The sequence below is a fragment of the Odocoileus virginianus genome, chromosome 27, assembly GCF_023699985.2.
Source record: "Odocoileus virginianus isolate 20LAN1187 ecotype Illinois chromosome 27, Ovbor_1.2, whole genome shotgun sequence".
Lineage (NCBI taxonomy): Eukaryota > Metazoa > Chordata > Mammalia > Artiodactyla > Cervidae > Odocoileus > Odocoileus virginianus.
This window is the reverse complement of record NC_069700.1, coordinates 19,141,904-19,168,871: the sequence shown is the minus strand read 5'-3', so window position 1 is coordinate 19,168,871 and position 26,968 is coordinate 19,141,904. Positions and strand designations below refer to the sequence as shown.

Below are 26,968 nucleotides of genomic sequence, written 5' to 3'. Positions count from 1 at the left end.
TACTGTACAAAAGCCCAGCTAAGAACAACAGTGATAGAGGATTTCCTGCCGGGTTATGTGACCATCCCTTCCTCTGGATGCTCTGAATCTCTCCCTGGACTCACCAGACCATCCCTAGAGTGAATCATATTGGGCCCCAGTAGGACCATTTTCTCTGATCAGGTGATGTAATTGGCCTATGTTGAGGGAGATGACCTGGAACTATCTCATGCAACCCACTGCTGTGTTTACTGTGAAGGTAACGCTATGTAAAGATCCATGAGAGAAACCTCTCTGGTATCAGTACCAGGAGTAACTCTGCTTCTCTTGGGCAACTGAGCTGTTTATACATTGGAGAGACCAAGTAGGTTGGAATTGGTACTGTTTCATGTTCTGCATTGTCTGACAACAAACGCAGACTGTTTCTTCTACTTAAATAAGACTTGCTGACATGTATTTCATGGAGTAACCTCACCCCTGGCTACATCCATGCCATGTTTTGCTTTTTCTTTGCATATTTTAAGTGTATTTTATTTTCCTGGATTGCACAAATTTTATTAGACCACTTTGCACCTTTCTGAACAAGCTGAAATTAAATATACTAAGAAAATGAGAAATCACAGCAAAGCAGTGCTAGTTAAGAGGGGTTAAACATCATATGTGGATGGAGCTTGTCTGAAATCTAGATGAGGCTTCTCGTTAATACACCCGTTAATGGTCAGGAATAATTTTTCAACATATAAGTAACAAGCTTGATGTTAAAGCCTACAGAGTAAGAACATGCAGAAATGATAAATAATGAGGGAAATTCAGAAATCAAGCTACAGAAGATAACATATTCCAAAATCTATCAGCCTCACAACTCTTCAGCTTTTTCCGGGAGTCAATTACAAAAGATACTGATGCATCCTATACCCTCTACCTGAGGACGGCATTTCACTGCTATTCAAAAGCACAACACTCCAATCACCTACCGTGTTTGTGAATAAATGCAAGTCCTTGCAATATCTGATACATGATATTTCTTATAGCAGACTCGGGAAACAACTTATTTCTGTGTTGGGAAGAGGAAAAAAGTTATAAATCTCAATTTATGAAATTTGTTTATCAAAACAAACCCCCTGTTCTCAAATTCTTAGCATAACCAAAAGAACATAAGAAAACACTTGCTCACATGCTAATTTGATCATATCTTGGATCATAAAGACCAAAGAAAAGCAACTGCTTATGCATGCAGAGCATACCTTATAAATACCAAATATATTCAGTTATGTTACAAAGAAGAAGCGATTAAACATTTAATAATAAACCTAGAAAAATTCCTTCCAATATATCTTATAAAAAAATCACTTCTCTCCATAATATAATTAAAGTGTAGCAAATCTTTGATGGGGAAAATCTGAGGTCTTTCACATGAAGGTCTTAGGAGATGCAGTAGATAGTGACATTTCCCCCTGGTTGTGCAAGCCATACAGCTTCACTGCTATTCCTGACAATGAAAATGGTATTTGTTCACTGAAATTACTCAGAGGGATGCTCCGAATGGCAGCGCCACCAAGAAAATGTGCCCAACAGGTTCCACATGGTTCACTTTTAAAGTTCAAAATGACCATTGCAGGTAAACTTTTTATCTGTTTCTTTGTCTTGCCAGCATGTGAGCCCTGAGCACTGTAGCAAGATAGGCACTGTAAGGGGCTGGAAGTATCCAATGGATGGCTCAGAATGAATGAATCCGCTACACTTTTCACCTATAGTTACTCAGCCCATACTGTCCCATGGAAAGGAGACCTGCAGAGTTATCTGTTAAACCTCTGAGCCTATTTGGGTGAATCACCCAATAAGACATTCATAATGACTGCTCTGAAAGCAGCTTTCTCCCCAGCTATCCCAGGGCCTCCCAAGCAGGACTGCAGGTGGGGCCCTCATCTCCTGGCAGCTTTAAACAGCCAACCTCAAGCAGCATGCCCACAATAAACAAAAGCAGAAAGAAAACACATGCACATTGCAACATTTATTTCTAAGACCATGATGACCACCCTGTACCTTTCTTTAATGAGCTGGTAAAGATTCTCCTTCATGTACTCAAAGATAAAATAAAGATGATCATTTTCCCTGATAACTTCTTTTAATTTTACTACATTGGCATGGTTGAGCTTCTTTAAAGACTGAAAGGCAATGAAAAAAAAAAAAACATAAAAATTAGAGTTAAGTCTGTTGTTGAAAAAAGAAAAGTAATCCCACAAACAGGGAGAAGCACCTAATTCTAGAACTACAGCAAAGTGGCACAATTCCTATTACACTGACAATATTTTAATAAATGGTATTTCTCTGAATTGGTAGTAACTTTAGGTAGAAAAACTATTTCAGTTAATGAACCACAAGGTAAGAACGTGACCATAACTGGAGCTGCTGGCTTCCCCTAGCACAAGGTGCTGCTGCTGCTAAGTCGCTTCAGTCGCGTCCGACTCTGTGTGACCCCATAGACGGCAGCCCACCAGGCTCCCCCGTCCCTGGGATTCTCCAGGCAAGAACACTGGAGTGGGTTGCCATTTCCTTCTCCAATGCGTGAAAGTGAAGTCGCTCAGTCATGTCCGACTCTTAGTGACCCCATGGACTGCAGCCTACCAGGCGCCTCCATCCATGGGATTTTCCAGGCAAGAGTACTGGAGTGGGGTGCCATTGTCTTCTCGGAGCACAAGGTACTGGGCCAGCGCTATTTTAGGTATATTCCCTCCAGGTGATGAAATTCACACCATGAAAGTGACCAGAGAGGAAACCACTGAGGCTTTGATTGATATTGGAGAGGCAGCTGCTGGGAGCTGAGGTCACCAGCTAGCAGTCTGCAGACATGCTGAGCAGGAAATTGCTCAAATAGATAGAGGCTGACAACCCAATTCTCTCAACTTTCTTCTGACTCATTTGTGTCCCTGGGACGTATAGCTCTTCTTACAAGTTAAGTGTTAAAAGAAGAAGGCAAAGAAGGAGGGAAGAAGGGGAAGAAGTTTCACTGGAAAGACCATGAAGTGAGATGAGAGAGAGACCTCTGCTTCCAAGAACAGCAAAGGCAAAAAAAGTCAAGGGGGGGATGAGGAACAGAGTGGGTGGCTCAGAAAATGGTGAGTGACCTTCTGATTATTCCCCATGAACATGTGTGGTTTTCCTCTTCCTGGAACATACATGTGAGTGCAGCCATGTGCAAGCTATTTTCTGTTTGCATCACTAGCTCTGTCCACAAGTGAACAAATACGCTTTCATAACGGTGAGCCAGCAATCCAATTCATGTGCGATGAACAGACACCCAACTGCAGGTTTGCTCACCACTGATCAGAATTTGACAGACTGTCCCTTTCAAGAATGCCTCAAGGAGTCACCGTGGCAGTGGGTTAAGCCCTTTAACTCAAAACCCCTTTTCTTCATGGAGACGTGAGTCTGACAATAATAAATTGTAAAGCTCAGTTTGTCTCTGAACTTCCTTCAAAAGAACATTCCTTCTATAAAACAACCAATCAGAATGTCTGAAGATGAAAGTGTTAACGTCAGTGTCCAAACCTGGAAGGATACTTGGTAACAAGGCACCCAAGGGGAATGTGTAATGTGACCGAGTTACTTAGGCAGCTGGGAAGAGGGAGGAAATATGGCCAGTGAACAGGAACAAAATAAGACGTCTGGAACCTCTTCCCTGAAAGACAAGCTTTTGCCAAGCACCTTTCTGGCAGGAAATCCTCAGCTATTTTGGCCAAATGGCCAAATCCTGATTACTGCTTCTATTTGGGTTGGATTTTTGGTTCTCCGTGAGTAGCAAACATAGCTAACTTATAAGCATTCACCAGACTCTCATGGACTGCAGTCATCTTTCCTGTTTCTTTGCTTAAAATGCACCACCAGCATGGCTAAGGCATCTGGTGGACGAATAGCAGGATGAACCGGGTAGATTCATTCGGAGGAAGACGAAGTCGGTTTTAGAGCTTTGAGAGAAGAGACTTCCAGGCAAGGAGTAGGGTGCCTTCCACTCTTAGCCAGATGTTTGCTTTGAGTATGAATTACCAGTCTAAGAGTGGCTGCAGCTCTCACATCTAAGTGAGGTTCAGGGGCCAATTAAAGTCTCTATCAGTTTAATAGAAAAAGAGTTAATATAAAGAAAGGACCAATTTTGCGGAGGACCTCACATGACTCATTTTTGAGAGATATACTTCCAGAAAGAAGGCATCTTGTTTTGGCTTGACAAAGGCTTCCAAAGAGAGAGGCAGGTCAGCTACATCAGGCAGAGAAGAAGGAACACAACAGAGATGCTTCAGGGAGGAGTAATCTGCAGGCTCTTGAGTGGTCAGGTGAGTCTCATCCACATCACTTAAAGAAAGAGTCAGGCCCAGACAAGCTAGGTCAGGGGGCAATGATGCGTCAGGAGGGAGACCCTCAGAGGTTGGGTGAGGGAGTAAGTGGCCACCTAAGAGAACTGCCTGGATGCCAGACCTTGGGCTTGAGACCAAGCCTTGCTGCCTAGAGCTCTATTTCCCTCCAGCAAATTACTGAGTCTCTGGGTCTCAGGTCTTGTCATCATGAAACTCAGGATGCTAAGACTTTCCTCATCAGGTGGCCGTGGGGATGAAATAAGACCGAGCGTGGAAAGCACCTAAGGCGCTGCCTGGCCCATAACAGCTACTCAGTAGATGGTAGATGGTGTGTGAACAGCTGAGTGCTGGGGAGACGAGATGTGTGGGGAGTGGGGTCACACAGGCCACTGCCGTGAGCTGTGGTTTCTGAGTGGAGGGGTAAACGATAATTATGACAGAAGGGGGAGAAATGATGAGCCCTGGGGGACGCAGACAATCTAGAAAATCCAGGCACTCATGTCTACTAAGCCTCTGGATATATGGACCTGAAGCAGGGGTTGGCAAACTTTTCTGTCAAGGGACAGACAGTATATATCTTAGGCTTTCATAGTCCCTGCTGCAACTACTAGGCTTGGCCAGTGTAGCAGATAATATGCAAACAAATGGACATGGCTGCATTCCAACAATTTTTTAAAAATAAAAACAGGCAGTAGGCTATTTATTGACCCCTGATATAAATGCATAAGTAAGATAAAATATGTGAAGGGGCTGCTGAAGGAAGGGGAATGATTAAAATCCCTTGGGAGAAGTCAAAGCAAAGGAAAAAAATTGCTGAGAAGACAGTGTGAGAAATTATCATTATTTAAACGGTGAACTCATATAGCCATTGGTTGTATGGCAAGAAAGGCAAGAGAGGAGAAAAGGTGGGTCAAAGCAGAGTTCACAGACATGGGAGAGGAGGGGAGGAGAGGAGGAAGTGGTCCACAGACAAGAAAATGCCTGAGAAAATGATCCTGGGCTTGGCAGCTAGGAGAGCAGCTTGTGGCTGTTAGGAGAGCAGCTTCGGCACAACGCCTGATTCAGTGAAGTGCAGTCAGTGGTGGGGGGAAGTGATGGCAGAGGGGGAGTCTGGAAAGTGAGGTCAGGAAGAGGGATGGGTGGGGGGTCCAGGGGAGGGAGGGCTGAGTCTGGTTAGAGAGAACAATGGGCACATTGATAGATGGAAGACAAGGAGCCAGTGGAAAGGAGTTTAAAGATATGGGAAGGTTCATAATAGCCAAAGGAGTCTCAATGTCCATCGATGGATGAATGGATAAACAATATATAATAGATCCACACAATGGACTGTTAATCAGCCTTAAAAAGGAAGGAAATCCTGACACGAGGATGAATCTTGAAGACATTCTAAGTGAAATAAGCCAGTCACAAAAAAGACAAATACTGTATGATTGCAATATGAGGTACCTAGTGTAGTTGAATTCATACAGATAGAATGTAGAATGGTGCTGGCCAGGGGCTGGGAGGAGGGATTCACGGGAATTTTTGTTTAATGGATAAAGAGTTTCAGTTTTGCAAGATGAAAAGAGTCCTGGAGATGGATGCAGCTGATGGCAGTACAATAATGTATATACTTAATGCCACTGAACTGTACCATTTTCAGGTCAAATACGCAATTCTGAATCTATTTTGAGCCCTCTGGGTTCTAGCATGGGACACCTTTGCCATTCCAATAGTGTCCGCTATTTCTCCGACTGTCTACCTGGCAACCTGCCATTTTCCTTTGAGTTTCTGTTAACCTTAATGCACAGGCATTGTTTGTGGAAAATGTGCAAAAAAGCTTTCCTCAGAGACGACTATACAATATGATTACTGCATATTTCAATTTCTGGATGGTATGACAGATTTTCTATTACCGTTTAGTTTACTATGTAAACAAAGTGGTGCACATCTTTTTAATAAAAGTGTTTAAAAAGGTAAATATTGTGTACATTTCATCATAACTTGAAAGAAAAGGGACATTAGTGAGAAACTAGTGAAAGCTGAATAAATCTGTGGTTAACAGTCTATTACTAAGATTTAAATAAAGTACATGAATACAAACACAAAAAAAGTCTTAAAAAAAAAAATACATGCACTAATGTAATACCACAATCTTCTTCTCTTAGCTGTTAACTGTATTGTTATCATCTGCCTCCTTTTTCAGCTTCAATGAAACAATTCTAACTGTATCAACTATAAACCTACCATGTATAAAACAATTTTAATTAACCATATGTAAATTATTCCCTCATGTGTTAATAAATACCTTGACTTCCCGAAGGTTCATGCATTCTTCCCAGGAATAAAACTTTCTTTTCATTCTAAAAGAAAAGAGAGAAACAAACAGCATGCTTATTCCCAGTAACAGGCTATGCTTTATCTTTAAAAAAAAAAAAAGTTTTCATTCTGGACCTAATGAACAGTGCTTAAAGTGGGTTCCAATTTCTACCAAATATTATACTATCCAAAACAGCACTTTACTTAGAAATCTGGCAGTGCAATCAATTTTTCAGCACAAAAGTTCCCCAGGAGAGTCAGTACAGGGTACTGCAAAGAGGTCTGGACTGATGTCTTGCTCTGTCACTAATTAGCTGACCATGGGAAAATCCCATGGGCTTATTTTATCTAGACCAGAGCTGTCCAATCAAGCTTTCTGTATTGGTGGGAATGTTCTGTGCTGTTCAGCATGGGAGCCATTAGACGCACGTGACTACTGAGCAGTTGGAGTGAGGCTAGTGCAACACAGAAACTGAATTCTTAATTTAAATTTTAAATTTAAATGACATATGATTGCTTGTCGCCACTTGGACTGCACAAGGACAGGCCCTCTGGTACAGGGGTTGGCAAACTATGACCCATGGGCCAGCTCTCCCTGACCATCTGATTTGATACAGCCCACGAGACAAGAAGGGTACTTATCTATTATTTTATTGTAAAAATATTTATTTATTTATTTGGGTCTCAGTTGCTGCATGTGGGACCTTCACTCTTCACTGTGGCATGTGGGACCTAGTTCCCTAACCAGGGACTGAACTTGCATTGGGAGCATGGAGTCTTAGCCACTGATCCACCAGGGAAGCCCCTCACCAATGTTTCTAAATGGTTGTGGAAAACAAAAGAAAAATAGTAAATTGTGACATGTGAAAGTGATCTGAAATCCAAGCTTCAGTTTCCACAAATGAAGTTTTGCTGGAACACAATCACACCCGTTTGCTTCTATATGATCTGTGGCTGCCTTCCCACTACAACAGCAGAGCTGGGTTGTGATGGAGTCTGTATGGCCTACAAAGCCCAAAATATTTACTGCTTGGCCCTTTGCAGGAAAAGTGTGCCAACCCCTGGCCCAGAGCCTGAGGAGACAGACAGACAGCCTGGTGAGCTGGCCAGAAAGCTAAGGGTGCCCGCTTTCACGGCACTTCAACCACATCCTCTCACTTGAATCTCATGGCAGCCCCACGAGACAGATGGGATGGGAGGAAACCAAGACACAGAGAAGTTATGCCATTTCCCCAAGGTCTCATCGCTGGCTACTCAGAGACCAACTCTCACCTCTCCCTCTCATTCTGACAGTCTGTCCCTGATATCACATTGTTTCTCAGTTGAGTGACTAGTCCCTTTATTTATGCCCCCGGTATTTTTCTAGCCCTTGCTACGCGGCAGAGGCCCAGGCACGAGAGAGACATTCCTCATGGCACCGACCTTGGAGCAGGAAGGCAGGTGATCAACCATCTTCAGTATTGAGTGCTATGGAGGAAAGGGTCAGGGCATCGTGAAACTGGGCCCCAGAGCGACCTAACCTTGTCTAAGGTATCAGGGAACAGTTGTCCAGGGAGGTGGTATTAAACCAAGACCTGAAGGACCAGGGGAATTTGGCCCAGTTGGAGGCGTGGGGTAGCGAGTAGCATAGGAAGGCAAAGGGTAGAAAGGTATCTGGTGAGTTCAAGAAGCCAAAGGCCAGAGTGGCTGGGATGAAGTAGATAAGCGGTTAGTGGGAAGAGATGCGCCAAAGAAAACAGGAAGGGGCCGATTTGTAAAACTGGGGGCTTGATCCTACAACTGATGGGAAGAGGTTTTTAACCTTAGTTAAAAGCTCTTAGTTTGGGTTCTTTGAAAGCAGAGTCTGAGGCAAGGACTCAGGGAGTTTATTGGGACGTTAATTCCAGGAAACCAGGGCAGGGAGCAGGGAATCTGAGAACAGACAGCCGGGGTAAGAACCACGATTATGAAGGATAAAACTCACTTTTTAATAGCAATCAGTTCCCCAGACTCAATGCTTCTTCCCAGCAGGACGGAACCATAGGTTCCATCCCCAAGTTGCTTGATGGTTGTGTATCTATTCATGGTGTGCCCACTCAGGCCGGACACTCATCTCAGGGCCGAGGCGGATCAGTCCTGCAGCCGCAGCGGACCACCCCAGAGTGTAACCAGATTTTTCTATGGCAGCACCAGCACACGGTATTCAATAGAACGTGACTATCTCCCAAAGACATATTTTCAAAGATGAGTCTTCTGCCTGTAGAGAACGATAAGAGAGAAGGATAGATGTTAATGGACATTCTGAGTCTGTCTAAATCAGGAGCCGGCTGTAACCCCCCAGCTCATCATCAGTTATTTGTAAATAAAGTTTTATTGGCACACAGTCATGCCCACTCACTTGCATATTATTGGCAGCTGTTTTCATGCTACACAGCCAAGTAGGTGTGACATGGACTGTATGGTCCACAAAGCCTAAGGGATGTATCATCGTGCCCTTTAAAAAAAAAAGGTTTGTCCACTTCTGGTCTAAATAATGCTCTTTTCTAATTTTTTATAAAACGAGAGAGAGAATTCTTGGAAAGTGACTTCACCACTGACTCAGAAATTAATCAGCTGCAATTCGATACCTTTCTGCTGACTAGCCACTGTAGGCAAACACTACATGATAACTAAGGCTGATGGAAATTGCTGAGCTACACAAATCCATGCTAAATTTGCTGTGTTCTGTGTAATTCAGCTACAATTAACAATGTAAACACACAAAAGCCAAGAAATGCTTAAATTAAGATTCTCCTGATATAGAACTTACATGTGCTCCATGAACTGTTTGTGGCTAGGCAAAGATAGTATTTTAATATTTGTATTACTAGACATTCGGAAGCTAAACAAAGAGCTAGTAATTTTTTTAAGGCCTGCATGCAGGGCGTGTCTCTTTTAAAGTCATTCACTTGTGTTTTTTAAAAAAGATATGTCATTGATTTTTTCATTTATAAAACTGTCATTCAGTCTGCCTATAATTAAGAAAATGCAGTACATAAGTGATTGCAATGCCTTTAGGCAAACATTAATAAAATGTAAATACTTTAAATAAGAACACTAAAGGCATTAAAAATACATCTGTCAAACTAATAATCTGAAAATTCAAAAGATCAGAAAAGAATGGTTAGAAGTACATGACATTCTGCAACTAAATCCAGACAATACAACTTCTCCTTCCAAAAAAATTCCAATCAATAAATGTAGAAGGAAAGAGGGAATTAAGAAATTCACTATTAGGAAAACTTCACAATTTGTTACAGACAAGATTCGCGGAGGGATGCAAATATTGGTTGATGAATGTCTGGGGAGAAACAGGGGACATAAAGTCAGGTGAAATAAGTCCGAGAAAGATAAATACTGTATGATATCACTTAAGGTAAATCAGGGAAAAGGTGTCTAGGTATTCTATGTATTGTTCTGGCAACTTTGTAGTATGTTTGAATTATTATAGACTAAAAGTTGAAAAAAATTCTCAAAATGGTAGAGGAAGCAAATCTTTAAAAAGATAATATGTTATCTTAAGCATTTTTTCAGCCTAAAATATTTTAATGTAGATCTACTTAATAAAACCTAATATGAACTTGTTCATAAGCATAACACATCATACATCATGGCTTCTCCACGATTAGTGCATTATGGACTATTTTGGATTCAAGCTGTGTCTCAACATAGAAACAGCATTTGGGCCACAACGTTAACAATTTGGAGCTCTGTGTTTTTCCTTCTTGTTTATATCTATCTCCATCTATTTTTTATATGGGGTTTCCCAGGTGGCTCAGGGGTAAAGAATCTGCCTGTCAATGCAGGAGACGCATGAGATTCTAGTTCAATTCCTGGGTTGCGAAGATCCCCTGGAGAAGGGAATGGCAACCCATTCCAGTATTCTTGTCTGGAGAATCCCATGGACAGAGAAGACTGGCAGGCTACAGTCCACGGGATCACAAAGAGTCAGATACGACTTAGAGACTAGACACATTTTTGATATGACAGTATGGTTTTTGCATGATTCATAATTTCATTTTTCAAGTTAAAATTCCCAAACCATTGTTGTTTGTCATTTTCCTTAAAAAAAAAAAAAAAAAAAACCACTGGAACTTTGAATTGTCAAAAATCAGCTAACCAATAAATTACATGCTTTATTTTTTTTTAAAGTAGGCTTTGACCTAGAGACAATGGAAAGTCAATTTTTTTTAACAAAAAAATAACATGATCAGATTTGCATTTTGTAATCCAGTTAGTTAGAATGTCCAACTTAATGTCCAACTTAAACCTGATTATTCTAATTTCCTCATGCTGCATCTTTTGCGGACATAAAAAAACTATCTTGTGAAAATGTGCATGTTCATCAAATTAGTAATCAGATGTGTACCTCTCAGCCTCCTCTTGCTGTAATTATACCACCTTTCCTCATAGGACAGATTTTTCCACTCCTTTAATTATCTTTGGCATTCATCTCTGAATCCTCACACATTTTTCCATCTCCTTGATGAATTATGGTGACCAAAATTTAATAATGATCTACACTCCAGTAGCATGTGGGCTTTCCCCCTTTTTTGGGGGGAGACAATGAGCATTATACTATAATAATACTAATTCATATCTATTAATTATTAATCATTAAAGCCTTTCTTTGATAGTTACTTCCTCATCAACTGAAATTGTATAAATGGGAAAATGTTTTCCTAGATTACCATTGAGAAAGCTCTCTTGAAAAAATTAAGAGCTTTATCAAAATCATGTTAGAATGGGTCATACATTCAGTACACAGTTACCCTATGATTCCTCCTTGCTACTGTCAGTCACATTATCATAGAACAAAACTCAATTACTCTGGCAAGATTTGACCCTCAACACACCATAGCAGTTGCTTTTTAATTTTATTTCGAGTAATCACATACTGCTGTAAAATGGATCCGAGTAGAGTCTCTTCGGGCACTGAAGTCAGGTTGACTGTGTCTAATTTTATTCATACCAAGATGCCAAGCACTATGCAAGGCTTTTGGGGTACATTATGGATAAGGGAATGGTCCCTCCTTTAAATGACTCACAACTGTCACGTACATGGAAGTTGCAGGAAGCACTATGAGCCCACAGTAGAGAGAGCAATTCTTGGGAGGAAGGAGAGATCTGACAACCCTTCAGAGCAAAAGCAGTATTGAGGTTTGAAGAATGAGCGAAGTTTTATTATACAGAAAAGGGAGAGAAAGGAATTACAGATGGAAAAAAAAACTCTGCCAAAGGTTGGTGGGTATAAGAACTTGGTATGCTCACAAGGGGGCAAACACCTATTCATTCCTACCCTGTGTAAACTGTAGAATCACTTGGGAAATTTTTAACAGATAATGATGCCCAAGTCCCATTTCTAAGAGAAGGTCAAGAGTAGGGGCTGAGCTCTGGTCGTTCAGAAAGCCCTCCAGGGGATTCCACTGTGCAACCCGACTGTGAAGTACAAAGCTAGGGCATAAAAGCCATGGAGGGCAGTAAGGAAATGCAGGCTATGGCGAGAAACTGAGTGAGGTCTAGTTGTGAAAAGGTGTATTTGTTATGCAGGAATTTGGTCTTTACCCTGCCACATGGGAACTTTCTGGGGTTTTTAAGCAGGGAAATCACATGAGGAAGATCCCTCCTGACTATTCACACTGATGTTGGAATAGAGAAACTTGAGGCAGACAGACAAGTTTGAGAGTACTGCAATAGTTATGTGAACTACATGGAAGGTCTGAACAAAGGTTCTGGACAGGATGAATGTTAGAGCAGGAGACACTATGGGATCTATTTTCTATGGTGTTGAATTTGAGGTGTGTACAAAACCTCTCATTGGAGATGCTCTAAGCCTGTTCTATTTTTTTCCCCCTAAAGATAGTGCACTATTGGAGTTCTTATTAGAAGGAGAGCATTCAGACAAGGCTAATATATTGCACAACTCTGGGGTATCATAGAGAACTACATGAATGGTGTCCACTGGAGTTTTGCAACATGGCAGCTATGGGTCCAGAATAAGAGATGTGTGAGAGTCTCAACCTACACCTGAATTACTGTTCAACTCTGGGTGACAAACTTCAAGAAAGATATTAAAGGACATACTAACGGGCTAAATGAAAGCATAAGAAGAGTAGCTGAAAAAACACAGAATGCAGGAAGAAAAGGAGACGCAGGAAGCTGTGTTGATTATTTCAAGTGTACAGAGGGATACTGGAAAGAAGGATGAGTTACATTATATATGAATCCAGAGGACAGAACCATGACAGCTATCTGAGTTTTCTATGCTCTAGTAAATTATTTCCTATACCAAAAAAAAAAAAGAAGTAGCATTATTCAAATTAACATTAGACAAAAAGTAGCATTCAACCAGTCAATTCTGAACATGACCTAGCAGGAAGTGGTTAATGAGATTTGAGATCAGTATCGTTCAGCTGTTCATCATTTTTGTGGTGGCCTGAATGTAATGACCCACGTTACGCTCTGAAAGGAAACGACAAAAACTCACTGCCACTCTGGGAAAGCAACAGGGTGATGGACAACACGCTAGGAGAAAGAAGGACCGTATGAGATGCCAACGCCCAACAGCCATGCTCCTCTTGCCGCTTAGTTTATAGAGCTCTGATTTTATTCAGCTTCAGCATCAGGACTGATGCTGAAGCTGAAACTCCAATACTTTGGCTGCCTCATGCGAAGAGCTGACTCATTGGGAAAGACCCTGATGCTTGGAGGGATTGGGGGCATGATGAGAAGGGGACGACAGGATGAGATGGCTGGATGGCATCACCGACTCGATGGGCATGAGTTTGAGTAAACTCCGGGAGTTGGTGATGGACAGGGAGGCCTGGTGTGCTGCGATTCATGGGGTCGCAAAGAGTCAGACACGACTGAGCGACTGAACTGAACTGAACTGATTTTATTCAGGGTTCAATATAATCAGGGATGGCAGCCACCTACTACAGCCTCAGGGCATGAACTAGGATCAGTCAAGCCAAGCCAAGCAATTCTACCTCCTACTGAATGCTATTTAGGAGTGGGACGATGGTCTGACTTATGAATCGGGAAAGAAAGTGAGCCGGCGAGGGAAGAGAAAGTCTTCTGAGGGGGAATCTACTCCTTGATAGACACAGTTGGGGCTTCCCTGGTGGCTCAGTGGTAGAGAATCTGTTTGTAATGCAGGAGACCCGGGTTTGATCCCTGGGTCAGGAAGATCTCCTGGAGGAGGGCATGGCAACCCACTCCACTATTCTTGCCTGGAGAATCCCCATGGACAGAGGAGCCTGGTGGGCTACAGTCCACGGGGTCACACAGAGTCCGACATGACTGAAGCGACAAACAGCAGCAGCAGAGACAGCTGACCAAGAGGTTGCCCTGTGTTTTCACACTGAACATGGTTGTATAAAGCTGTGATATTTAGAGCTGAGACAGTCTTCTGGTGATGATGATGAGATGCCAGTTCTCAAGATGAGAATCCCAGCTGTTGAGGATGGATGCAAAGAAAGAAGCTGAGTCCTAGATGACATCACTGGGCTGCTGCATGATCCCTGAAAATATCTGCTTTAGATTTCTTGTTCTATGACCTAGTCAAAAGTCCTGGTGCTGAAGCCACCATCAGGTATTCTATCAAGGACAGATGAAAGCACTCCTGTGGAACACGTACAGTGACCGGGGCACAGCAGTTGGGGTAAGTTCCTGGTGGGGTGGAGACGACCACAGTGCTTCAGCTGCACAAGGAAGAAGTCACCATGTGGACCACTGGCCAGGAATCTCAAGGAAGGCTTAGGGCCACTGATTTCTAAATAACGGCTAAGTTCTCTTGTCAAGGACATGTCACTTACTGATCCATGCATCACTGACAAAAACCAATTTTTAAAAATTTTCCTTACCAATGATGTTAGTTTCCCACATCTGCTGTTTGCAAATTACCATAAACTTGGTGACTTAAAACAATGGAAATGTATTCTTTCATGTTTCTGGAGGCCAAAGCCTGCAACCAAGATCACTGGACTGAGGTCAAGGTATTGGCACTTTCTTTAGAGGCTCAAGGAGGAATTCATTCTTTGTCTCTTCGGGCAACTGGTGGCTGCTGGTGTTCCTCGGCTCACGGCCACATCACCCCAATCTCTGCCTCTGTGGCTGCACTGCCTTCTCTCTCTGTGTCAAATCTCCCTCTGCTTCTCTCTTACGAAGACTAGTGTTTGCATTTAGGGCTCACTCAGATGGGGCTTCCTCGGTGGCTCAGTGGTAACGCATCTGCCTGCCAATGCAGGAGACACAGGAGAGGCGGGTTTGATCCCTGGGTCAGGAAAGTCCCCGGGAGGAGGGCTTGACAACCCACTCCACAGTATTTTTGCCTGGAGAATCCCACAGTCAGAGGAGCCTGGCGGGCTACATTCCATAGGGTCGCTAAGAGTCGGACACGACTGAAGCGCCTAAGCACACACACATCCCACTCAGACAACCGAGGTTTATCTCCCCATCTCAAATAATTTAATCAGATTTATGAATAAGCCAAAAAGGTGGTAATAATTCTAGAACTTACTGTGTACACAGTAGTATGATAAGTGCTTTGTATACATTAATCTACTCAGTCCTCTCAACGGTGCCAGGTAGGTACTATTATTATTACCCTATTTTACAGATAAGGAACCGGAGACACAGCTACTTATTCAAGGTTATGCAACTAATCAGCGATGGCATTGAGACAGGAACCCAGGCCGACTGCATCAAACTCAAGGGAGCAATTGCAAAAGATCCAAAGGTCATGAAATCTTTTGAGGATCTGAAAACAAGAGGAATTAAAAGGAGTACTTTGTAGCTCAAAGTTCAAATACGGAAACCACTGATGTGGCCATGCTCCAGTTGGCCTCATTCTACAATCCAGCTTTGGCGGACCCAGCAGGGACCTTGCCAGCACCCACTGCCTACAGCGGAGGCGACTGATGGTGGACAAAGAGGGACCGAGTCCCAGTTTCCACTCGGCTCAGACCCCCTGTGCCTCAGAGCATCTCTCGGTCCTTGGGTTAATTTCCGTGAAGTTAGGAAGAGAGACTTAATGAAGTGAGGTTGTTTCCTGCTCTAATGCTCTGTGGTTCTATGACTCTCTGGGTCAGGAATCAAGCTAGCACTTGGCTAGGGGGAAAAAAAAAATGGATCAACATTTCCACCTTTCTGATCACATGCACAAAATCTAGTGAATGGCAGATGGTTCCCCAGAGGGACCCCATGTGCTCCCATTCAGAGTGGGACAAGAGTCCCACTGCCTCAGCCAGACCGCAAAGCTCCAAATCTACCCCTTCTCCCCCTCCGAGTCCTGAGACTCCTGTCATATGCTACAACATGAATGAAATTTGAGATGTTTGTGCTCCGTGTAACTCAGTTGTGTCTGACTCTTTGCAACCCCATGGACGGTAGCTTACCATGCTCCTCTGTCCATGGGATTCTCTAGGCAAAAATACTGCAGTGGGTTGCCATTTCCTCCTCCAGAGGATCTTCCCGACCCAGGGGTCGAACCCACGTCTACTGCGTCTTCTGCATTGCAGGTAGACTGTTTACATCACCTCCTCAGGGCGTCTTGTCCCAACCCACACAGACACAGCCAACAGCTCTCTCCACGAGAGGTCACAGCACCCTGTCCCCCACCTCCTCAGGGGTCAGTGACACATAACCCCACCCCAGATACTCCCATACTTCCTTCATCTGTGTTCTCACCCCTCCTGATCTGCTTTCACCAGCAGGTTCTCATGGTTTAAATGGTCAGAATATGAATTTCAGTTGTTGCTAGGTATGTCTTATACCACCATTGGTAAGTACCTCCAAACACAATGCTTCTATTTCTTCATGTGCAAAGTCATGGCAACCAGAGGGTCTGCCCTGAGCAGAAATGTTCTGAAGTTCTGAGATGGAAGAATAGTAAATACTGCAGAAAGATTAAAGCAGGCAGGCTGCCTGAGACCTCCCACCACAGTGCTGGAATTACTGGGTCACAGAGAATCGCAGCAAAGCCCCTGCAAGGTAGTCAGATCAGGCCTATGGCCTCTGGGCTAGGCTGTACCCAACTCACAGAGTGATACAGCTATATTTCGATTTCAAAGGGTTCCAGTCAAATTTTGAAATGAATGCTATGGATCTGGGGGCTGGGTGACTTTGGGAAAACATTCCTGCAGTCTGTCCCAATTGCCCCTCACTCCCGTTTCCATCCTCAGAGGGACACTCCATCTGCTCACGGCCAGCAGTGCAAGCCGGGTGCCCTGCTCATCCCCAGCCTGGGAAACCGTCTGGACACAGGGTGATCTACTCTTTATTTTTGAAAGCTTGAGAGCCACTGAGTAAATGACACAACTACTCATTTTTTAAAGATAGGAGGCAGCAAATTGTATGCAGAAGTGGGCATCTCTGGAAATTGTGGTTTACCAGCCCTTCTTCCCCTATTCAGACTTGTATGCTTTTCTCTCTGAGCCTTGATTGTTTTCCACTGAAAGGATGCCACTGCTTTCACCTGTCCTCATAGGAAAACTGGATCATGTGCAAAATAACTCAAGGGCCCTTCTCCTGGTAACTCTGAGTTCCGTTTTACCTCAAGTGGCATGAAGTCTAGGTTCACATGTGTCCTAACTTTACAAGAGTGAAGTTAACACTGTTACACTTCTTTTAAAAGGGTACTAAAAGTAGTACATCTATTTCTTTTCCTTTTTTTTTCTGGGACCTAATTCTGCTCCCCATATATATTTCAGCAAAAAAGTCCTTTGAGTATTTTGCCTCTTAGATTAGTGCTTTTTTCTGCACTGGGGGCAGCAGCTACAAGGCCAATTGTGGGTCTTGCTGTGCCATTCCTGTGCCAAGGAGCATATTAGAGATGCTTCTGGCTATTGTCTTGGGTCTCCCTGGTGACTCAGGGGTAAAGAATCCACCTACAATGCAGGAGATGCGGGTTCGATCTCTGGGTTGGGAAGATCCCCTGGAGAAGGAAATGGGAACCTGCTCCAGTATTCTTGCCTGGAAAATCCCATGGACAGAGAAGCTTTGTGGGTTATAGTCCATGAGGTCGCTCAGACACGACTGAGCGACTGATCATGCTCACACTGCCTTTAACTGGAAGGATGGAGGAAGAAAACCATTACCTGGGTTGCCCTCTGCTATTCCACAGAGGCTGTTTTATACCCTGATCTCCCTCTCCTCCTTCAACCTGAGCTCCTGAGAAAAGAACTCACACACCAGGTCTTGAGTCCCAGGAGAAAGGTCTAGAACCTTCTATCACTTCTCCTGCAAAGGGCCAGATGCCTTGATCCCAAAGGAGAGTCTTCCACTGCTTGTAGATTATTTCTAAACTAGGACCCACAGAAGCTCCAATACTTTGGCCACCTGATGCAAAGAGCCGACTCATTGGAAATGACTCTGATGCTGGGAAAGACTGAAGGCAAAAGGAGAAGAGGGCGAGAGAGGATGAGATGGTTGGATGGCATCACCTACTCAATGGACATGAATCTAAACAAACTCTGGAAGACAGTGAAGGAAAGAGGAGCCTGGCGTGATGCAGTCCATAGGGTTACAAAGAGTCGGACATGATTTAGCAACTGAACCACAACAGGAACCTTCATTCTACGTAGTTTGTGGGCTGTGAAGAACCAAAGAGAAAGGAAATATTGAAGACCCAGAGGAAGAATAACTTGCCCCTGACTAATGGGAAACTGTGTATGCGCCCGGATGACAGTCTCTCAGCTTCATGAAGGCGGTGGTCGTGGTCTGGGCCCCAGCTGCTCACCTGTTGACCACCCTCTGTTCTAAGGGTGGGCTAGAGAGGTTGAGGTGAAGATGAGGGAGGGAGTCATAACATGTCTCATATTCAAGTGCTACTCAAATATCACAGCACGTTTAAATCACAGCAGAGCTCATGAAACACTAAGATGCTTCACAATCATGCATGATAACAAAACAAATCAATGACACATGTTAAGGAAGACAATGCTTAACATAAAAATAAAACAGAGCAGTAGTCAGCAAATGTTTTCTTGAAGGGCCAGTAAACATGTTATGCTGTGAGGGTGACACGTCTCTGTCACCACTGCTCAAGTTCTCTGCTGTAGCACAAAAGCCATCACAGATGGCACGTGAATCAATGGGCACAGCCGCATCCAGTACAAGTCTGTTTTCAAAAACAGGCGGCAGGCAGGACACGCAGGGCATGGTGTGTGGACCCCTTAAAACACAGGGAAACCCTGCAAGGAGGCAGAAGCACTTGAGTCTTTTCTGCATAACCCACATTTACCCCTGAGTCACAGGGTTACATATACAGACTGCGTGTATCTTGGGAATATAAGCTCCCTGAGGGCAGAGGTTTTGTTCCGTTCACAACTGTACTCCCAGCATCCAGATAGATACCTGGCATCCAGTTGATCTGAATAGGTGCTCATAACAAAGACGTGTTGAATGAATTAATGAATGAATGAGTAACTTATGGGTTTGTAAAGGGACACTTGACTGTTGTCAATTTGGTGGCACTACAGGTTTCCCTGGTGGCTCAGACGGTAAAGAATCTGCCTACAATGTAGGAGACCTGGTTCGATCCCTGGGTTGGGAAGATCCCCTGGAGGAGGGCTTGGCAACCCACTCCAGTATTCTTGCCTGGAAAATCCCCACGGACAGAGGAGCCTGGACGGCTACAGTCCATGGGGTCGCGAAGAGTCAGGGACAAGTGATCAAGCACAGGTCACAGTGGTAAAGAACCCTCCAGCCCTTGCAGGAGACCTAAGAGAGGCAGGTTCAATCCCTGGGTTGGGAAGATGCCCCTAGAGGAGGAAATGGCAACCCACTCCAGTATTCTTGCCTGGAGTCCTATGGACAGAGGAGCCTGGTAGGCTATAGTCCATAAGAGTCTCGAGAGTTGGGTCTCAAAGAGTTGGACACAACTGAAGAGACTTAACACAATTTTCCTATACCATCAACCCCACTTCTACCGCCATCCCTTATATATAATTTGCAAAACTGAACAGCTCTATAGAGACCAGGCCCTAAAAATTATGAATCCTTCTCAAAAGTTTCACAACAATTTAGGAAAACATGTGCTTTTTAACAGCCAAGGTAATATGTAGGTATACATGGCTTACTTTTTCCTCACTCACTTTTGTGAGTTAAATCAATCAATAAATTCACTTTCAAAGCACAGGGTTTCCAGGAGGACACTTGGACAGTTTCCATAGGTGATTAAAGATATAACAAATGCTCCCACTTCCCCTTTTGTAAAAAGTATAGGAAGGCTATTAACCCTGAAATGACATACAAAAAAAGTGACAGCTCTCCAAAGATGTACTTTTTTCAAACTCTGAGTTGGCTTTACAAGGCAGCGCTCCCAGGATCTGAAGCCAGCTGCACACGTGAGTTCAAACCCAGGCACTCTTTCTATGAAGGTTTCAACTTTCAAAGTACAGCGAGCCAGGTACTTAATGTGCAAGGATGCTTGTTTCCTTGGAAGGAATCAAGAAAGGAAGCACTCTGCTTGGACTGAGTATTTCCCTTGGATTCTAGTGAGCAGCAGAATTTTCCTAGCATCGGACAGCACCAGGAGCAGCATCTCTGCTCACGAGGAGCAGAGACAGTGAGTGTGAATTTTACATTAGCCTTGGTTACCACCTCGAGAAGACCCTTTGCTGTGTCTTCTACTTCTAGGCTACTGGTAGAGGTGTTTCTGATTTCTACCTGCCATAACACTTAGCATTTCAATGTAATTTGCCCCTGAAAGTGATTTGCTTCAGTAAACTGTTTTCACCAGGTAATTTTCTCAAACACTTTGTACACATAAAGATGTTAAAACTGTTTCAAGGTAAGCACAGTCAGTCTAGGACCCAGTTACACTGTAGATATGTGTGTAGGTCACCCGGCACACATCTCTATTTGTACATTTTCCCAGTCACCCACAGAAACCACAAACACTGAGGTCCACAGATAGGAGGTTTCTGGTGTTCTAGTTACAGGCCTTTCTCAGAAGGCCATGGTCATCCAAGAGAGCTGATGAAACAATTTATGGTTAAGTAAGACACTATTCACAGGCTGACAGATCAAGATGCACAGAAAGGTCACTGTGCCCAGAATTCTGCCCAGAAACCGCTAGGCAACTTGTCCTTCCATAAATACACACACTCACACATACCCCCACGATCAGAAAGACAGAAGTGCTATGTACAACTCCAACTCAGCAAGATCCTGCAAAATGAAATGGAGGAGCTTGCTGCAAAGAAGCAGTGAAAAAGAAGAAAAAAATTTAAAGGCGTCCTTGTTCCTGGCAAGTTTCACATGGAAAAACAGCAGCAGATCCCAGAAGCAGAGCTGTAGCCAGGAATAACCTAAGCTCAAGCCATTTTAAGTAAGGGCAGGATAACACCTACTAAGGATTCTACATGGTTGCCATCCTCTAGGCCTCCAAGCCGAGCCATGACTTGACTCCAAGTCAGCCGACAAACATCTACCAAATATCTGCTACAAGTTCAGGGCTCTTCGAGTCACTGTGCAGGGATGAGAAGATTTTTGTCAGGTGTGTTCCAGGTGCTGTTCAGGTACCTAGACCATCTCCACACTGCAGCCAGATGGGGAGGCACCTCCCCTATCTTACATAGGATGACTGGTTTCCCAGGTAGCTCAGTGACAAAGAATCTGCCTGCGAAGGCAGGAGACCCAGGTTTGATCCCTGCACCCAGAAGATCCCCTGGAGGAGGAAATGGCAACCCGCTCCTGTACTCTTGTCTGGAAAATCCCAGGGATAGGGGAGCCTGGTGGGCTACTGCCCATGGAGTTGCAAAGAGTCCAACACGACTTAGCGATTGAGCATGAACATGCAACCTAATGCTTGAAGAATCCATAAGGCCACATAAGTACAGAGGATGAGCCCCAACCTCAATTCTGCTTGAGTTCAAAGCCCACAACCCTACATTACCATGCAGAAAAATACCACTCCAATCCTGAAGAGGCTTAAAATAACCTAAATCAATTAGAGATCAATACAGTCAAAATAACGAAGGCCTAACAAACAAGTATCTGTAAACTTGCTAGAGAAATGAACAGAGAAGATGTTATAAAAGAAGTGAGGACTTAGGTTCTTTCCCCGAAGAAGGCTAAGATTTGCACAGGAGAGAGGGGAGAGGTGTCGGGGTTTCTAGGTCAGTGATCTGAGCAGGAGCCATCCTGGCCCCCTTTAGTAGAACAGGCCAGCAAAAAGACTACACCCACAGAGTGCAAAGATGTATGCTGACCTGAAAATCAGACTTAGATGGGAGGGGTGAGGCCTGGTTATGAAAGGCTTCAAAAAATCAGGCAAATTATCTTAGACTTGGGATAGTTGAGAAGGGAGAGAACTCAAGGGTTGTAAGGCAAGGAGAGACATGAGGAAGTGATAGTTTTAAGAGACTAGATGGACAAGAAGCTGAAGAGACCAGAAAGGGGGTGGTGTGTCTCATTCATTCAGTCACTCATTTATCCACCCACCCATCTATCCATCCACTCACTCAGTAAACATTTAATGAGGACTAAGAGCCGGGCTTCCCTTGTGGCTCAGCTGGTAAAGAACCTGCATGCAATGTAGCTGACCTGGCTTTGATCCCTGGGTTGGGAAGATCCTGTGGAGAAGGGAAAGGCTACCCACTCCAGTATTCTGGCCTGGAAAATTCCATGGACTGTATAGTCCATGGGGTCACAACGAGTTGACTGAGTGACTCTCACTTTTACTTTACTGAGCCAGCTTGGGAGGCTGCCCCCATCTGCTGGGGAGGAAGGGTGAGGCTCTGGATTAGAATATGGAGAAAGGGTTCTATATAAACCACAGGTCAAAGGTCTTGATGACTCATTGATAGAAAGGATGAAGGAAATGAAGGAAACGATGGCTCAAAATAATTCCAAAGGTTCAAGACTGACAGAATTTCCACCATTACTAGGAACCTCAAAAGCAATGAGAAGAAAACAATAAAAATAGAAAAAAGAGCTTTGATGATGTGAAACAGTCAACAAATAAACCCCCCAAAGGCTGGTTCTTTTAGTTTCTTTACACACAATCTATATAAGAAGTCTCAGAGAGAAAAACCATTTCTCTGGGACTAAATGTTGAGTTCCCTTGGCTAGGACAGACCTCTGCCCACTCAGACAGGCTCCATCAACCCTCCAACACATCCTTCCATCATCTGAAACTAAACTGGTCTCATTTAGAAATGTGGCTGCCCATTCCTGCCCTGCCACTAGTTTTAATTTTGGAGAAGGGGACAAGGCAAAATGGACAGGCAGGGTCACTACAGTGAGGGCTGGACCTTAGGACAAGCAGTGGTATATTATTTTAAATAAAGAGTCCCAACAAGGCTCTTATTTCTACACCCACAATTACTTGTTCTCAAACAGATAGGAAGGCCAAATTCTTTACCAAATTGCAGTGCTTTGTTCGGAAACTATTTCAAATGTGCATATTTATGAATACATTAACTTCTAGCACAGCTAACATATGGTTGAGGCACAAATTCTTCTTAATAATTTATATGTTAACTACACAAATTTAAAACTCGGTTTAATTTTATATTCGGCAATAGTACAATTCACTTTGGAGGCACATCCTGAAAACCCACTCACTGGAAAATGTGAGAAATGAAAACTATAGCTATCAAACTGTACAAAAAGTGCTCCAGGCTAAAATAAAAAACACAAGTGCCAATACCTTAGAGAAATCTAGCCCTGGATGCAAAATTCAGGGTGATATTTTCTCTCTATAATCCAGCTTCAGCAAGAGCAGTTCTTTATTTAGTTATAAGTGGAAACGAATACTCTTTTCCGAAAAATAGGCATTCACCTACTTTTATATTTAAAACTAAAAGCCCTCAATGCTACTGTCAAACTTTAAAAGGTGCATTACAAAAGAAACGGCGGTTCTGAAAAATCCTCCCAACATCTCTCTCATAACATCTACTCAGATTAGTAAGAAAGAAAGCAGAGCAGAAAGAAACCCAGTGAAAAATGGTTGCACAGAAACGTGTGAAGATTTGCTCAGACCCTTTGCGGGACAGCCAAAGGCCTAGTCGGGTAATTCCCAAAGCAAGTCCCTCCACCTTCTACGAAAGGGGCTTCAAATCCGGCCGCGATCTTTCCCCCCGCTTTAACGCTAAAAGGTAAACACCCAGCAAAATCTTCCCGACTCGGAGGAAATGGGAGTTTTTCTGCCAAGGAGAGACCCACAGGACCGCGGAGAGACTACAACCCGAGAGCCTCCCTCTCGCCCTCCATTCCCTCGTGGGGCCACCGCAGGGGGCGGGGGGCCCCTCGCAGCTCTGGTCCATCACCCCCAGTGACAGATCACCCGGCGGAAGCCCCTCACCCCCGACCCCACTTACCGGCGCCGCGACACAGGCTAGGGCCCGCCCCTGCGGGGAGCGCGGTTCCTCGGAGGGCGGGCGCGGGGCCGGCCCGGGAGCTGGAGCCGGAGCAGGGCGACCCCCGCTAGGACGGGCCGAGGGGTCCGCGCTGGGACGCCCGGGGGCGCCGGCGAGGGGCGCGGGCCGCCCGGCGCATGGTGAGCAGCGGGGACCCGGCCGCTCTCCAGCCTCCGGCAGGAAAACAAACAAAAGGCTGAGAGGCTTGTGGTGGGGACGACCGGTCGCTTTCCCTGGGAAAAGTTACCCTGCAGCTCCCCTCGCTGGCCCCGCGCGTCCTTGCACCGTGGCCGGACCGCTTGGGGCGCCCAGCCGCGCGCTCCGCTCTCCACCCCGGCCCGCGGCAGCCCAGGGGCCCTGCGTCCCGCCTACCGCCGAGGAGCCCTCCAGCTCCACGCGGCCGCCTAGGCCATCAGGATGGAGAGATGCAGGCCGAGGATGCAGGTTCGGAAGACATCCCACTACAGGTGATCATGGTGGACACTCATTCCTGGCTTTAAAAGACATCTGTAATTCCACCGAAAAGTGGTTAAACATGGCAAATCGCATCATATTTATTTTATCGTAATAAAAAATATTTAAAATAAAAACCAGACTGCGTGTTAGCATCCATTGGAACTTCAAGAGTTTTTATGTTTTGAGCAACTTTAGTTTGGAAAACTGGATTGTTACTCAGGTGGAGAATACACTAGGTAACTACAGATTGGTCTCAGGGTGTAACTAGTTATTTGAAATTGAACACTTCTTAAACGCGGTCCCTTGTGTTGTTAGTTATATTGCCAAGGTAAATCATCCCTATGAGGACTGGCTCTGAACCACTTTGAGAAAAGAAATTGCTTCGAGGTCCTCAATTTAAATTCACATAATTGCCCCCAAGCTAAGGGTTCTCACTTTAGCTGGAGACATCAGAATCACCCCCAAGAGCTTGTGAAAACAGATTGCTGGGCCCTCTCCCCAGAATTCTGGTGCTGATACTACTGGTCAGGAGAAACACATTGCCCTAAGCAACACAATTTAAATTAATAAAGCAGTAATCCTTTCTCTGAGTTTAGATCTACCAGCTCATATCAGTTTTCTCTGTCTTTGTTTTTGAATTCTGAGAACTGAAAAAATTATTTCCAAAAAGAATCTACGCAAAAGGCCTGAATCCCTCTTTTCTCTTGCTTCTGTTTAAGAAACAAGATACAAGACTGCTAAGCTTCCTTAGACTTCCTGTCCCAAATGGGAAAGGGTCATCTGTCCACTTGGCAATTGTATAACATTTATCTACATTCACGTTTACCTACATAACACCCAAACCATATGGCAAATGAGAAGTGAAAGTCATTATCAACGAAAAGATATGGAGACAGGAGGCAGCCTAACAAATCATATAACCACCTCTATGAAAAGTGATTTTTGAAGTATTTAAAATGATCAGTTTTAGTCAAACTCAGTTGATCAAGCAATAGGCAAATGGACTGTCCTGATCTACCTTTAACAAGGGTCCACTGGGCTAGTAAGGGGCTTAGGTCAGTAGTTCTAGCCTAGGATAAATTATAACCATCTATTACATAATATGATGAAATAATACAACCCTGTAAAAAGGTCCAGTGGATAGAGTGAATACTTTCCTAAAATTGAAAAATTTAGATAACATAACAGCATTTTAATAAAGTAGATGCTCAATTTATTGTTACAAATACTAATTATTGTTTTATTAAACTTTATTGTTTACTAGAATAGAATAATAGATATAATCTGTTATGAGCATTCAACCAGTTTAATGAAATAGACTAGTTCTGAAAATATTTCAATTTTCATTCCTCATTTGCAAAACCGATCTTTTGTATTCATGAATCACATATAGCATTTCCTTCTACTTCTAGACTACATCTAGTCTTTCTCCCGTTTTAATTTCAAAATATGATTTACAAGACGTCATTGGGAGGAAAAGCATCATTAAAAGACCTAAGCCCTAGAGTCTCCTTTAAAAACTAAAAACTGGTAAACTTTTAGTCTTTTATATATAAAAGTATATATATATATATATATATATAAGAATATACTTTTTACAGGTAGCTGACTTAGGAGGCAAATGAAAACATACCCATCAGAACGATGGGTCCTAATATTAAAAGATAGTAGTTGGAGCTTCCATAATGTAGCTCACCATTCTGCACCCCTCCCTTTCTTTTTTTTTGCCTCTGTTTTTCTGCAGAAAAATGTACTGCATTACTAAGATCTAAATAAACAGAATAAAATAACGGATAAGAGATTTAAACTCTTGTGAATTTGTGGAATCACGAGTAGGGTTTGGAAACCTGGTGACTATTAGTACCCCACACCTAGTAGAAATCTCAGAAACTCCATAAATGTTTGCTGAAAGAAGGTAAGAAGCTCCAAGGCTAGGTTTACACATAGCATGCCAAAGTCAGTATTTAAAACAAAGTCGTGTGGGAAAGTAATATACCGCCAGCCAAACCCGAATGCCTTCCGCGGAAGTGAAATCAGGTGTTTGGGCTTTAAGAGGCGGGGTCAGGACAGCGTGTGAGTACCGGCGCTCTACGTGGAATGACTACTACAAATCCCACTGTGCCACGGGAGCCGTCGCGGCAAACTATTGGGGCCGTAGAGCCCCAACGTCCTCCTTGCGTTGCATGGTGGGGTTTGCAGTGCGACGTGCTTTGCGGGGGATGGGGGTTAAGTTTTCTCTCGGGCTTTTCCCTGAGCGCCTCTTTTTCTCAACCTCCAGAACCGTGTTTTTGAGAAGCTTAGTAATTATGACAGCCTTACGATAGTGGAATTCCACTGTTTGCGGTCCTGGGTTCGGATTCTAGCCACTGTCGCCGAGAACCGTGTAGCGACCACCCCGAGCACCCAATTCGATGCCTTAGGACCGCTTGCCGGAGGGTCTTAACTCTAAGTTTGAGTTAACGCCTGTTCAAGTTTGCATAAGTCCACTGAGCCGAACAC

At 43.9% G+C, this 26,968-nt stretch overlaps 2 protein-coding genes across 5 annotated transcripts in view; both read right to left on the bottom strand.

Annotated features, from left to right (window-relative positions):
* CILK1 (ciliogenesis associated kinase 1) overlaps positions 1–8,690 on the bottom strand; it is a 29,653-nt gene extending 20,963 nt beyond the window's left edge. For all 4 annotated transcript variants that reach the window (XR_011483872.1, XM_070456299.1, XM_020902726.2 and 1 more), the window contains exons 1-4: positions 8,590–8,690; positions 6,616–6,670; positions 2,023–2,144; positions 954–1,033 (exon numbers count right to left, since the gene is read on the bottom strand). Coding sequence is in view for 3 of the 4 variants with exons in the window: in XM_070456299.1 (XP_070312400.1) it covers positions 954–1,033; positions 2,023–2,144; positions 6,616–6,670; positions 8,590–8,690 (358 nt within the window). In the remaining variant the exon portion in view is untranslated. The remainder of the gene's footprint in view (positions 1–953; positions 1,034–2,022; positions 2,145–6,615; positions 6,671–8,589) is intronic.
* Positions 8,590–24,319, bottom strand: LOC139031416 (uncharacterized). The gene is made up of 2 exons (XM_070456300.1): positions 23,975–24,319; positions 8,590–8,862 (listed from the first exon to the last, which is right to left on the bottom strand). Exon 2 carries the CDS (start codon positions 8,837–8,839, stop codon positions 8,720–8,722), a length of 120 nt encoding a protein of 39 aa, XP_070312401.1. The 5' UTR covers positions 8,840–8,862; positions 23,975–24,319; the 3' UTR covers positions 8,590–8,719.
* Between the last annotated feature and the right edge of the window lie 2,649 nt (positions 24,320–26,968).